This window comes from Strongylocentrotus purpuratus, unplaced genomic scaffold (genome assembly GCF_000002235.5).
Source record: "Strongylocentrotus purpuratus isolate Spur 01 unplaced genomic scaffold, Spur_5.0 spur5_scaffold_11, whole genome shotgun sequence".
In the NCBI taxonomy this organism is placed as follows: domain Eukaryota; kingdom Metazoa; phylum Echinodermata; class Echinoidea; order Camarodonta; family Strongylocentrotidae; genus Strongylocentrotus; species Strongylocentrotus purpuratus.
The window spans coordinates 19,120,218-19,134,602 of record NW_022145596.1 but is presented as its reverse complement, the minus strand read 5'-3'; the positions used below and the strand labels follow the sequence as shown (position 1 = coordinate 19,134,602).

Sequence of the window (14,385 nt, the reverse complement as noted above, 5' to 3'; positions counted from 1 at the left end):
GAACTATGTACTATCTAGGGTTAATCCTGTATTCATGAGATTCTTTTCATCTTTCTTAAGAAATTGGTAAAAAGATATATAGCATGGATTACCAATCATAAAAAATTCAATTTAAAGCACAATACACAGAAGTCAAAATTAATGCAGCTCACTTCTTTTAAAAGAGGGGGAAAAGGACAATAAATAATCTTGTGTGAGCTCTTTAGTTTGCAAGCAGGGAACATAGACACTAACATTTTACTCTAAGCACTTTGCCATTGTCTTCTTAAAAATCAATAAAGAAACGAAGAATAGATGAAGAACCTTGGCACAATTTGAGTAAAACCCTCAAAATTTTGACCTGGATATTAGTTGGCTTTGCAGCGTTTTCCATTTAACGATATCCAATCAATCATTTCTTGTAATTCTTGCGATTACGCTTGTATTTCAATGATGAACTTGTCGTTAAGTTATCTTAGTCTTGGTAAAGTTTGGCCTAGATCCTTATCAGCGACACAGCTCGAGGGTATCCCGCTTCTTGGACAAGGATCAGATGCCGTTTCGCGTTGATTGATCATTCGTCTTCTTCAAGGAAGGTATAATGCCCATGGAATACGATTCAAAAGCAAGGTTAGGATAGCAGCGGAGTGGATGATGTAGGAACAATGATAGACGCGGAAGAGACAGGATGGGTTAATCAAACCCTGTTTAACATGATTGGAGCGATCTAAACCGATTCAGTGTTCTTCTACAGCTTTACAAGTATTTAAGCTGCAGGGCTTAAACAACAGCCCAGTTTTTAACACATGTGTCAATTTCTATTTGAATATCAAAGTGATTAAGGTCAGTCACCTCAGGTACTTCCATGTACCAGTATTTGAACATGAAGACTTTTCGAGAGTAACTTCAGGTGAACTAAAAGATTACATGACTTAATCATCAGAAGTATTTTAAACTAAGAATATTACCTGTACATTTTACAAAAAAGAATACTGGTCAGGCCTTTGATAGGACATTGCTCTTTAGAAAGCAACAGAATTGCATGATAGACTTAAAAATGGTTGTAAAACGTAAAGAGCAAACACCAATCAATATTTGTTTTTGTTTTTGTTTTTGTTTACAGATTACACAGAAAAACAAAATGTTATGGGTATAGACTAAAATATATTTGTAATCCCAAGGCAATCGTTTAAAAATATAAAAATTTGATTAATTGTGGAAAATCTATCACAGCCAAAAGTTTAAAAAAAATCCTAGATAATGAACTGATGACTGCATGATTTATTAGGAGGGGGGGGGGGGGGGGGGGGGGGGGTACCAACAAACCCTACAACCCATACCATGGTAGTAGGTCCATGCCCATACCAAACTGCACTGCAATCTCCATTGCTGATCTCAACACAGACATGGCTTATTAGCGGCTTACCCCTCTACCCACAACCCCATGGTTCCTATAACCCTATACCCCCTGGTGACCCAACCATATGGCCCAAGCCGCGGAGGGACTGAAGTAGGCCGCTTCGACCGGAGCCCCCTTTGATCAACCGAGACGGGGAAAATATAGAAAACTTTTCTCATTGCAAACAATACATGGCAGTTGAACACAAGTAGCAATTTCTGCAATTTAGCATTTGACCATCCCCTTTCTGCATCAAACAAAATGTCCAATGTTCATATACTTTGACTGTTTCAACAACTTTTCTTAACTAAAACAAACAAAATGTCTCCAACTCAGAGATGAATTGAAGTGAATAAGTTTTTACTTTTTAGTGCTATATGTATAATACCAGGTAATCAAAACCTGCAATGTACAGTACCTTTCTTGATGAAGAAATTGGCTTACTGGGTACTTTCTTTCGAGAATATCAATCTTCACTGATCTAGGGCCAAAGGTTTGTAGGTGATGATTTACATTTGACATAATATCTTAAATCATTTGGTTAGAGATTTACAATTTTGAAAAACCTTACTGATTTGTGAAGACAGTGAAGAAAAGTGCACAGATCAAATTTGTATTTTCTTGGCTGGTGTGAGAATGCAGGGGATGGATATAATAATTATTTGATAAAGTGACTTTGAGACTTCTCATCTTCTTCTCTACTTTCCAAACAGAAAAGCTTGCACGTAGGCCGTGTCTGATGAAGCTACCCAGGTTCATGCGAGGTGGGGGAAACCCTTATGGTTCTGAAGAGACGCAGCCTGGCATGGGGTAGGGTCACAAACTTTTCTACCGAAATATGAGCTCTTCATTGCTCTCCACTGGCCCCAGCAAAAAGTACACTTGCTGAGTTGATTACCATGGAGCATTAAAGTTTACATCATGCACAAACTCTCATATTATCTTAGAGCCACACTGTACTACTTGTCGCTACTTGCTCCCTCTATATAGAAAACTTCCCCAATCGGTGCCTGTTGGTCCCCCATGATCCTCTTTTTCTTATGTTAATTGAGAGCTGAGTTAATGAGATAGCCACCTGTCAGTGACCTCGCTGTGTGGTCTAATCCCTTCTGGCCGAACTAGTAAAGCCAGCCTTTAAACCTTTTTGAAGTCTTGGGGCCCTGTTTCATTAACAATATACAATACTTCATGTACATGTAAGCTACTGAAATCCTTGCATTTGATTGGATTTGATTGGATTTGCATGAGGGGTCATTGTAACAGCTACCTGAAAAGACTCTCTATGACCGTGTTCTGAGAAGACAAACACATTCCAATGTTGTATGTTGATTACTCCGCTTTGAATGTGTGCCTCCAATCAACATACTAAACATTTAACCAATGTCGCTGATCTGTAATACCTGGAAGACGACAAGGGATAGACCTAATTAACCCGCCTTACCCACTCACCCCCACGAGACATCCCATGTTTTACAACCACTAGATATCTAGATTGCATTCACTCTTGTCAAAGTTCAAGAAAGAAAGAGAGAGAGAAAAGTTTATTGAATCAGGCTGTGACCGTTGTCACGACTTCAAATACAGAGTTCTGTTACAAGCAAATACTCAGTCAGAGAGAGAGAGAGAGACAGAGAGACAGAGAGAAAGAGAGAGAAAGAGAAACCCTTATTCCATTTGAGCATTTAAAGTTGTATACCGGGTGACCCCTTGGCATTCGACTCATTGCACTTTTATCCGAGAAGTAAACAGGGTATTACTCTCGTAGAACTTAGAAGATTTTACTCAGAAGTCATTTTATTTCCTTGATTTCCTTTTCTTTTTTTTAAAGCAAAAAATAAATGCAATGCACTACTACTCTGAAGAGTAAGAATAGATATTGATAAACATTTCTTTGAAAGTACTATTATATGGCTTCATTTATATTCTTGCCGCTGTTTTCAAACTATAGTGACCATGATAATGAATATGGAAATCATACAATGTCTTCAGAAAGGCCGGCACAAACATTGGAATCTTATACAGGGAGGGAGTGGGCATTTACTTTGCCTTTATTTTCATTCAAAGTTGGAACATTGGGGCAGTTGAACATTCATAAACATTTACCTTTAAGTTCAACGATGCCCTTTACGATAACTAGCAGCTGAACGAGCCGATAAAATAGGATGCTTTAAAAATACCTTTGGGTTTTCTTTACCTCCTGCTTAACTCACTTCCCAGTATAAACTTTCACGGTTGTTGAGCGATAAAAAGAGACCAGAGAAATTCCAAAGTATGATAAATAGCTGCTCAAAATCTTTGAACGAGAGTTCTTTGAAAAAAAGCTAAACATGTATTGACAAGAGAGAGTCCATGGACTACTCGTTTCCCACAGCTAATTTTCTAGATAAGATAACTGACAAATGTTATAATCTTTTTATAACAAAGTTTTGGAGAAGAGCCAGCCTATTGAAAAGGAAGCCAAATATCAATACAATCATATTGTTCCATGAAGCAAGAACTACAAGTCCGAAGACGCAGGCCTGCACTAATATTGAAATTCAAGTAGGCCCGATTCATCCGTTATCAAGCTAGATAATACAAACATAATCCACGTTCCTGGATAGAAAACTAAGTAATTACAGAAATACAACCATAACACTAGAGTCGGCTCAAAGTACAGCAACCCATTGCCTGACTGCCTGTATGACCATGGGGAATTCAAAACGAACGGTATGCCACAACAGCGGGAAGACAACAAAAATTGTTTTCTTCTTCCTCTGATTTTGATCGGCATGATTGTAATTCTGAAAATAGTTCAAATAAAATTGTAGGAATACCGCAAGAGAGGTGTTACAAAAGAGCTGCAAATTGGACCTTTGGGATGATTTTTCACGCACCGGCGAGAATGAAAACCGAGACAAAACCTCGTTTTCATTGACTCCGGGCAGGTGGGGGGTCACCTGACTTCTGGCCGCTAGGATTATTAAAGAAAAACAATTCTGACCCCCGTTCCCTTTAAGGTCCTCTTCCTGTCCAGTCAAAACGCCAGGACCGCAGGATGCCAAAGAGTATTGTTTGTCTTAATCATGCATATCCATCATTCTATATAAAAGGCGAGTTTTGGGAGTGTAGTAGCGACAGGATTATAATCACAGCACAGTATAGGTTTAAGCAAATAGCAAACACAGCCGGATACTTTGATAGAAAGTATTCATACCAGAAAGTGCATTTAAATGCATTCCTATATGCTGATGCAACCATACAAATATTTAGCTGCCTCAGGTTTTTTTTAAAATGACAGCAAAGTGAGCTGGGGAAATATCCAAAATAAATACATGAATCTCTGCTAGTATGCAGTTTTTGTTTTCATATCTCAAAAAAATGTCAATGGCAGACAGCAAGCCAGAAGCTTTACAGGCGCAAGGTCATGAATTTTTATATCATAATTTACAGTCAGAAGTTTGGAATCTGTGTTTGCAGCTGTTAGTATCATGACACAACTTCCACACGTGAAAAAGTGATGCATTCACTGAACAATATATTGGCTGGAAAAAAGCCTGGAATATCACACAATTAGACAATATCATAATCGATGAGAATACGTGCACACGTCAGAAATCAATGAAGAGCATATGTCATTCTATAAATTACATTTTTTAGCAGAAAAGGTCATTTTCTGAAATTACCGCTTTCAAGGTTCAACAGAAAATGCAATTTTCTAAATTGCATTTCACAATGTTCAACATTTAAGGATTCTGAAATTCCAGTTTGCAAGGTTCAACAGAAAATGTCATTTTCTAAATTGCACTTCACAGTGTTCAACATTTAAGGATTTCTTTCAGTGACTGGTTTATGATGGTGCAGAACACAATAGGCAGATTTTATACACTTCATGATTTTGTTGTATAAAATTAAATTTTAGGGCTTGCCACGTCTACATAATAATTGAAAATATATACTTACAGATCTGTGTATTGGCGCTTCTATTTTCATGCTGGCACATTTATTCAGGATCTTTAGTCTCCTACAAATAGTTGAAAACAAAATAAAAAAGAGAAATAACAAGTATGAGTGAAATGGCCAAACATTTTTTTAAAAATATGCACACAATAGTTTAAATGACAAAGGGAAATGAACACTGAAATTCATATTAGATAAATAAAATTTCAATTGAACAATCAGAATTATAAATGATCCATCATCTGCCTCTGTGTCGAAAATTGGATAGAACATATACAATTCAGCATTTAGAAAGGTATTGAATAAGTCAAACAATGAAACAATGGTTTGATTTAATAGGTACAATTTATTCATGATTGAAAAAGATTAAAAGCTGCAAATCAATTAGTCACCTTGTTCTCATGAAATAAAAACAAATGCATCATCATCAGCAATAATCCAAAGGCACACAGATAAGATGGAACACGAAATATAATATCCCAACTTAGGAACAGCTAAAAAAATCTTTCACGAATCCCAGGTTGATGTCTTCACAGAAATAAAACATATATATTATATTCCGATTGATCCGTGTGTGAGTTTCCTTGCACATTGTTCTTTCACCGAGGATTGAGGTCTAAACTGCCACACTGTTCAAGGTGTCAATTGGCCACCGCTGGGTAACTTAGTTCTCCTAATAGTACTACCGCATGAAGTAAGGAGGATAGCAAGAGAAACAGTGAGATGATTGCTACTTGTGCCTTGTCTGGCGTCTGACTGAGCACTGCTTGTCCTCCGTGGAGCATAGACTTTGAGAATGCGAGAGAGTGGTGGGCGAGCGCTGAACTCCGTCAAACCTGAACAGTGAATGAGTTGTGTAGGGTTGTGGTGCTCGCAGCACAGTGTTTGGCTTCCATGGGTATACACATACACGCTCCGTTGGCTTGATTTACACAGTGCAGTGGAGTGCTTACATAATAGTCTCAGACGTCAAGACTCTTCTGGCCTATTCTTATCATTTCCTAACCATCGGGCATATTGGTACCTTTTTGTCGTATTATACATTGCCATATGAACATGCTCAACTGCATGTTTACAAGCCCTTATAGTACTCTGGCCATAGACGGGTTGTGACATACAATTGAAAGGATGGCACTTCATTTATTCCAGGATTTGTTTTTACCGGGGGGGGGGGGGGGGGGGGGGGGGGGGGGGGGTAAAGGGGTGGCCATTTGTGCCTCTGCTGGGATTAGAACCCTAATAAGCTGGTCCGAAGCCCTTTGAATATATCCACAGGGAGACTCAGCACTCACAAACCCTACATTTTAGGCCTACATTGACATACTACAAAACCTGATACCTTTGCGACTCTAGACCACTTGTGCAAAATTTGTAGAAGCTTCTTACAAAAGCTACATGAAACATTTCTGGCCTTGTAAATTTGTATGTACTTCAATGTTCAAAAATATAAAAGAACATATTTAGTGATTTAAGATGAAATAAAACATTTCAAAGTATTAAAAATGATAGAATTGAGTTTTAGTAGGTACATGCTACTTTGCATGATATGAAATGTTTTCATCTGAAAGGAACTTTCACTTGTGTCTGGACCACTGGACCATAATTATAAGTATGTGAAAAATAATACTGTCACACTTTCTAATAGAGGCTGGTACTACGGCCGAGGTAGACTACTAAAAGTTTGTTGTGGGCACTTGAATGGATTGAAGGGCTTGGGAAGGGGTCACCCCTCTCAAGACACACAGACTAGTCTGAAAAACACACACACAAATCTCTTGGACACACAATATGTATTTCTCTGCATTTGCACACACAAAACCCCAGAGAGTGGACTAGTCCATTGTGGTCACTGATAGGGGGTTCATTAATCCAGTACATGCAATTTGAAAGAGGGATTTAATCATTCAGTATTATCTAGTACAGTTTAAAGCAAAAAGACATTTTAAAAAAATGCCAGAAATTAGAATTAAATTTTAAATATAACAACAAATACAAACAAATGATTCCTGCATATTCAATTTATGACTACCGGTATTCAAATATTCAAAATGAATCATTAAATAATTATTTCGTCGCTGTTTTCACAAAGTAACGGTAGTGAAAAAAATTGCATTCACTTTGCGTCACGATTTTCCTCACTACCGTCACTTCGTGAAAATAAGGACGATTTGTTCTCATTTTCTATCATTCTGTAACAATCAAATTTTACAGCTATTTACAATACATCATCATCAACCTAGAAAAAAGAGATTAAATGTACCTACTTGCAGTTACTCATGTATGACTTCTTTATGTTTTCTTTTTCATTCAAATTTGTCAATGGTACTTTCAAATAGCAGTTCATAATAAAGTAGGAATGATGGATCTATTACTTATAGTATTCACACTACTGACCACTCCGATGATTGGCATTTGCTTGTGCTGCCAGCAATGAGATTTCTTTTTTCTTTTCTTTTTTTCTTGAAAGAGGCCATTCACCTTCAAGCATTTTTAAAGGATGGCCTGTTTCAGTAAAAGCCTATTTTAAAGGCAAACCTTAAGTTTAAGTGTGATTCATTATTAATCTACTCATCATCCCCTTTTCTCCTTACAACCTTTTGTCAAGTTATCTTTAAAGGTCCTTAGCCATTACCAATTTGCTCAATCAACCAAGTAGCAAAGATAAACAAGCAAACAAACAAACATACACATTTACAAAACATCAGATGAATAAGCAGAGAACAAGTGAACAATCAGGCTTATAACAAAGCCACCTGTTTGTAACAAAGGCTGAAATCTCTTTCCAGCCAGAAAATTTCAAGATAACTGCTAACAAAAGCTATTAAAAACCTAATAAAATGCCGAAACTTGAGGGTTCCAAACTTTGGAAGTCTGTTGGCTTTTGTGGTCGAGTGGGCAGTAATTTATACTCTACGTGGGGTCCTCCATGGTTTCCATTCATGGTTTTTGGACAAAATGACTGGAATTGATGAGTTTGATGATTCAGCATTCAGGGATTTGAGGTTTGTTTTTGGATGAAGAGGAAAGACCTACTGAGTGATGTCATATTGCATGCTATTCTTAGAAAAGAAGAACTAATCTTTATTTTTGGCAGTCAAATGGACTTGTTCGCTGGAAAGGTTGGTTAATGGGTCTTTGTGTACAAGGTTAATTGAGGGAAAAGTTCTTTTTCTTCCTCACGAAGTAGATGTACGAAGTAGATGTGAGGAAGTAGATATGTGGTCGTTTTTTCTCATCTTACAATTTTCAGTATGGTCTCAGTACAATTTTCTCTTCATCATAGGTATATGTATACAGGTAGCTGAATAACATAAAAATGATTGAGGGAAATCTAGTTTAGAAAGACAAAAGAAAAGGAAATTAGTTTGTTTTCCGGTGAGACCACTGTACCTCACAAATTAGTGACTGTAGTACCTCCAAACCTACCGTAATCAGAATGACTCTTGTCTCTTATGTGGGCAAATTAACTGATCAAGATCCTTGAACATTTTCACATTTTCACATTTGACATTTGACTAAATGTCATTTCTATTTTAATTGCACCTTTTACTGCATTCAGCCCTCATTATTTTCTGATAATTTTACGATGTTGCTGCCCCCGCCGTGGACATGAATTCTTGTCAATATCTGGTGGGCGATGCTTCGGCCCTATCTCGACTCGAGGAGAAGGCATTCGATGGATACTTTTCCAGTTCTCATAAATTGCTGATAATAAAACAGCACTGTGGTGGCAGTGGCACTGCATCCCACGCAAGTACTTCATTTGAGAGTTCAACAAAATAAAAATAAAACAAAAACAACAAACAACGAGTGGGAGTCTGTTCATCTGATGCTGGTAGTCTAATGTGCAGACCTCTTAAAAGAGGACAAACATCCGTTCACTGTAACCATGGTTACAGTTATTGTATCATAGGCTAAACAACAAAAGTGCCATGATCTTACTCATGATCTATGTTAGCATCTAGATTTTCAAAAGAAAACAAGATAGTTTGGCCTTGGATGACACCATTTAAATGACAAATACGGGAAATGACTACCGGTACCTTACCAAAACATACAGGAACCAGATAAGAACCACTTCTGTTCAAAAAGTAACAATTGATTTTATCAATATGATGAATTTCTATATATTGCTGTATCAATGCACTTTTATTTTCAGCTAAAAAGTACATCCTATAGGGGTGTGCAGGGACCGGGGTACTGTGTACTCACGTTAAGCTGACAATATTAAGGCCTTTTTACCATGTATATTTTTGCATTGTGTCGATGTCATATTTTTCACCGATTTTGAATGTAAAATCCCACAATTTCCATGTCATTATTGGACAAAATAAAATTGAATTGAATTGGAATTGAAATGCAATTCGAATGGTACCTGCTCGTTGTTCATTTCTATATAAGTTAGATAGCATCCTACCACAAAATACACAGAAAATAGATTGAAAACTAATTAATTATTAAAATCTAAGTGTGGTCATGGGGTTATGTTTATCTCTCGTTTCTTAAAATAGGCCCCGTACAATAGGGACAAATCACCCAATCCTTACTTTGTTCTATTGATTTCCTTTTTGCTCCATTCTTTTCATGAAAGGATCTATATAATCACCCGTTGTCCTCCTGGCTTACTATCTCAATGGAAATGCTATTGGCACCCATTTAAGAGTCAATAGAGGATAACAAAAACACTGGAGAATTGAGGGACTCTGAAGAATAATGGTGATGACGATGCTCTTTTGTGAATGTTTTGTGGAGCAAGAATACACCTGTACAGTGTAAACTAAAGGCTCATGGTTCTTTCTTTTGATCGGTTAAAGTGGCTTGAGATAATGAGGTGATTATGTCCAATGCATCACTGGTCAGTGGTCATTCCCCCAAACATGCATTGACCTCCTAATATCAGTCGCTTCATGCTTAGACTATATATATACTCAAACTTTTTCGGCAATTTCACTAGCCTTGTCCATCACCTACTGAATGACCAGGACCCTGTTTCATCAAACTTGTTATCAACAAAAAATGATAAATTTCAATGACAAATCTGCTCTCAGCCAATCAAATGCCACTATTTCTGTAGCTTGTAACAGTTATTGTAACTTGTTATCAATAACAAATTTGGTGAAACAGGGCCAAGATATTATATAATCTGAATATGATTTCTGAGGGATATACATGGACAGCAGGATACAGAAATTGCCCTCGATTTGATTTCTTGAAAGTCTTTGCGATCGTGTTCATTCAATATTTGTCAATGAATCTATCCTAAATGCCTGACAGGACAACATGAGATCTTTCACGCAAAGTGATTTGTAATCAAGTTATTTTTTTAAATGTCTGAAGAGAAATTCCTTTTTGCTGTGTTTCACATTTCAAAAAATGGTCATGAAAATGTTTGTGGATTTCACCTGTTGAATTGAAATGACACCATTATAAAAATTCAATCTGATTCAATCTCAGAAGGATCCGATGAAACGATCTACCTCATTTCTGTCAATGAACCTAATCCAAAGATTTTGCAGAACTTCCATAATTGGTTTCTTTATATAGACCCGATTCACTCTTCCTGATGCTAGCGCTGACATTGAGGTGAACAAGGGGGTCATCAAAGACGTACGTCACACCCTCCTCACCTGGTTCGTTCTAATTACTTTAGGGTTTCCTTTTATCCCCCTCAAGGATTAAGCTTAATCCAGGTGAGAATCTTCAAAAGTCATGGGGTGAAGAGAGACAGCCTGTTCACACGGTAGGAAATTCATACAAAACTCGTACAAAGAAACTGCGTATAGAGAATCATCACAATGTCAAATGGGTGTGGACACGAGATATGAAATATTATCCTTACAATGAAATTTGTTTTAAAGAGGTCAGTTGTCAAATGTTAATTGTCAGCTTAGCTAAAAGGAGGTCAATCATCAAAGTACACTCATGATATTCCGTTTTCATACATTTGGTGTATGCTTATGCATTCACACTACGAGTGAACCCCGATTAATTAATTGGGTCTGCATTCCGAAGTCAAAACACTGCCCAAACATCTGTTTTGCTATACATGAATGACGTTTCATTATATGACATTCACACCACAAAAAAAAAAAAAAAAACTTACGGTATATTTCAAAATTGATACGGTTTTCGTAAACTATACAATGAATTTTGGTAGTCTGAAGGGGGAAGAGGGGAAGAGTGAAGAGAGGAATAGGGAAAGAGGGTCAGCATAGGTGATCAAGTGCATTGGAGGGGTGCAATGTTTACAGACACCAGGGTGTCAAATGGAGGGCTTATCTTATGAGGAGGACCTCTTTCCCTTGAAATTGACAAGGGCTGAGTTTCCCCGAGTGATACAACTGGCACATTGCTACTTCATTCACATAGGTTTCCTTTATGGTGAAAGGTTATTGGGACAAACTGCAGATAGACATGCTAGTATAAAGGTTAGCTTTGTTATTGTTGGGTGATACTTGGAAGTCTGTTAACTTGTGGATGTTGGTGTTCTGTTGCTGTCATTTATGCTAATTAGCTCTCAACTGTAGATACTATTACCACACTTTACAACCACACAAACACTGCTATAAAAGAACAACTGTTTATAACCACACCGTATTAACACAATGACTCACATACCATAAAAACCAGAGATTTTCATGATTTTTTCACAAGTGGTTGAGATAAGCGAAAAGTTTCATGCAACAAAAATAATCATATTTCATTTACCATAAGTTTTGGAAACACTGGAAAACTGGAATCCTCATTACCAAGGCCGTCAAAGAGGACTTAAAGCCATCGGTCCCCCGGTTGCTTACTTAACCATATACATGCTTTCTTAGTTGTCAGGTGAAACAATAATCAACTATCAAAATTTCAAAGGGAAAGGGATATCTTTCAAGTACGAGATTATCTGTCATATATGCTAATATCGACAATGGATTTCAAGCTAACTCACCTCGTTACTGAATCTAGCAAATCCTGGTCCAAAAAATCATGGTCTTTCTGCACTAGCTCCAAGTCTATTGGGTACCGTCCTTCTGTACAAAACAAAAGACATCAATAAATAATTGAATGAGGGAATTAATTACAAGTAATATGGATTAAGGAAAGTATGATAACCTCTAAATAAAATGATACAAGGAGGAGAGAGGTGAATGCACAATGCAACAGGGCTCTTAAAGAAATCCCACAAATGATATTGGAAAAAAAACTGTCACATGAAGGCCCCCAAACAGCATACTGGTAACACTATGTTTACCTCAAATAACAGACCACAAAGAAGCTATAGAACAATTCTGTTTCATTGCCATCCTGCTATCAAAGAGAGGCAGAGGGAGGGGGGGGGGTGGGGGTGTGCTAATGTTTTATGCCGTATGGGGTATTATTCCTGGTGATAGGACACCTTTCTCATCCCCCCTCCCCCATTAACAAAAAAAAATCCTGTCTTCAAATTTTGAATGTTCTACTCTTGATTGCAAATCCCCTAAATTGATGACCTTCATTTTCCTGGTTAATCACCCCCTCCCCCTTCAAAAATGATCTATCAGCACCCCATAGGACTTGATAAAGCTTTGATAGTGGAGAACAGTTTGTGATAAACTATTTGTATTCACATTCAAAGTTACGAAATTCTCAAGAAACCTGGAAAAGCTTCCAACACCGGTCATTCACACAACATAATAAGATTATTATTAGAATTTTAAGGGGGGGGGGGGAATAAGACAAACATTTCAGAGGTATAGCATCATCCCGGTTTCTTTTCAACAGCTTTAACTAAAATTTAAACGACTGGATCAGAATGTGGCCACTTAAAGGAGAAAAAAATTCATTGATCAATTTATAAGTTCATCTTTGACCTCTTGCTCTCTAGTATTTGTGACTGCATACCTGAGTTCTTTTATTGCAATAGTACCTGTGCGACCAGAATTATGAACAAATGCGAGCAGGGGGTCAAATAAACTTGTTCTCTATCCCCTATGATCATGATCAAAAGAATAACTGAAACATACCATAATTTGTTCTTAGCAAGGGGTAAGATCTATTTGTGGCACACCTTTAAATATTTCTGTCAGTTGGGGGGGGGGGGGGGTTCAAGGATATAGATAGGGAATCTATTTTTATGGTAATAACTGAAACTTAGACCAATAAATCAGATTCTATGAGTCAGTTATGATGACAGAGCTAGACAATCTTATCTACATTTATGAAGAAGCAGGAAAAAAGGGACAACTTGGAGGAGATTATAAATAGGGAAAAGGCACAATTTTGAATACCGGTACATTTTATACTAATTTGTTTTCATTTGTTTTCATTTGTTTGCGCACCTGCTTTAAAAGAAATCTGTATCTGATCTGTTTTACATTTGATGTACTTGATAGAGTGCTTTTCAATCAGTAAAGAGAGGAAACAGTTTATCTTTTAAATCATAAATATACAGTGAAAGAGGAAACAGTTTATCTTTTAAATCGTAAATATACTGTGAAAGAGGAGAAAGAAAACCATCATCTCAACTTTCTCAAGAATATTAGGTCAGATGAATCAAAGACTGCATTTCATTTGCTTTATTTCTGTCCTTTAAAGTTCTCTTCTATGGTGACTGAAATTCAAATCGAATTACCACTTGTCCAAACTTGTATGTTGCATTGAATAGACTATCAGTATGTTCATGATATACAATAATGCTGTTTGCTGCCCTCTACAGATCACATTCATATTGACTATGTTGTCAAATATCATAACTGCTGTATGTATTGTATAAATGGCTTATCTCTGAAATGTAATGTTAATTAGGAATATGATATGATTACAAAAAATCTAATAAAGATGATTAGGTAACAGTTGAACTTGTCTATTCATTGAAGTAGTTTAAGTAGTTTATAAAGTGTAAACCTGTCTGCACTACATAACGATTAAGTACTTTTTAAACAAGATTATATATTCATTAAAATTATAGCAGCTACATTAAATATGTACATGCAAGTTTTTGTTGGTTTGGGGAGGGGGTCGAGCAAAAAGTATATGAAGGCCTGTCTCAAGTTAAAAATACACATGCAGTGAAACATTTTTGCTCTTAAATTAATGCTCCA

The 14,385-nt window shown here is 36.9% G+C and overlaps 1 protein-coding gene across 4 annotated transcripts in view; it reads right to left on the bottom strand.

Moving 5' to 3' along the window:
* The window catches only part of LOC100889572 (rho GTPase-activating protein 7), a 90,863-nt gene that overhangs the window by 51,118 nt on the left and 25,360 nt on the right, over nucleotides 1-14,385 (bottom strand). For 3 of the 4 annotated variants that reach the window (XM_003723338.3, XM_030980861.1, XM_030980860.1), the window contains exons 3-4: nucleotides 12,255-12,336; nucleotides 5,321-5,381 (exon numbers count right to left, since the gene is read on the bottom strand). In XM_003723338.3, the coding sequence (XP_003723386.1) occupies nucleotides 5,321-5,381; nucleotides 12,255-12,336 (143 nt within the window). Of the gene's footprint in view, nucleotides 1-5,320; nucleotides 5,382-5,709; nucleotides 6,345-12,254; nucleotides 12,337-14,385 lie in introns of those variants that run through there. The other variant, XM_030980862.1, reaches the window with a different exon arrangement.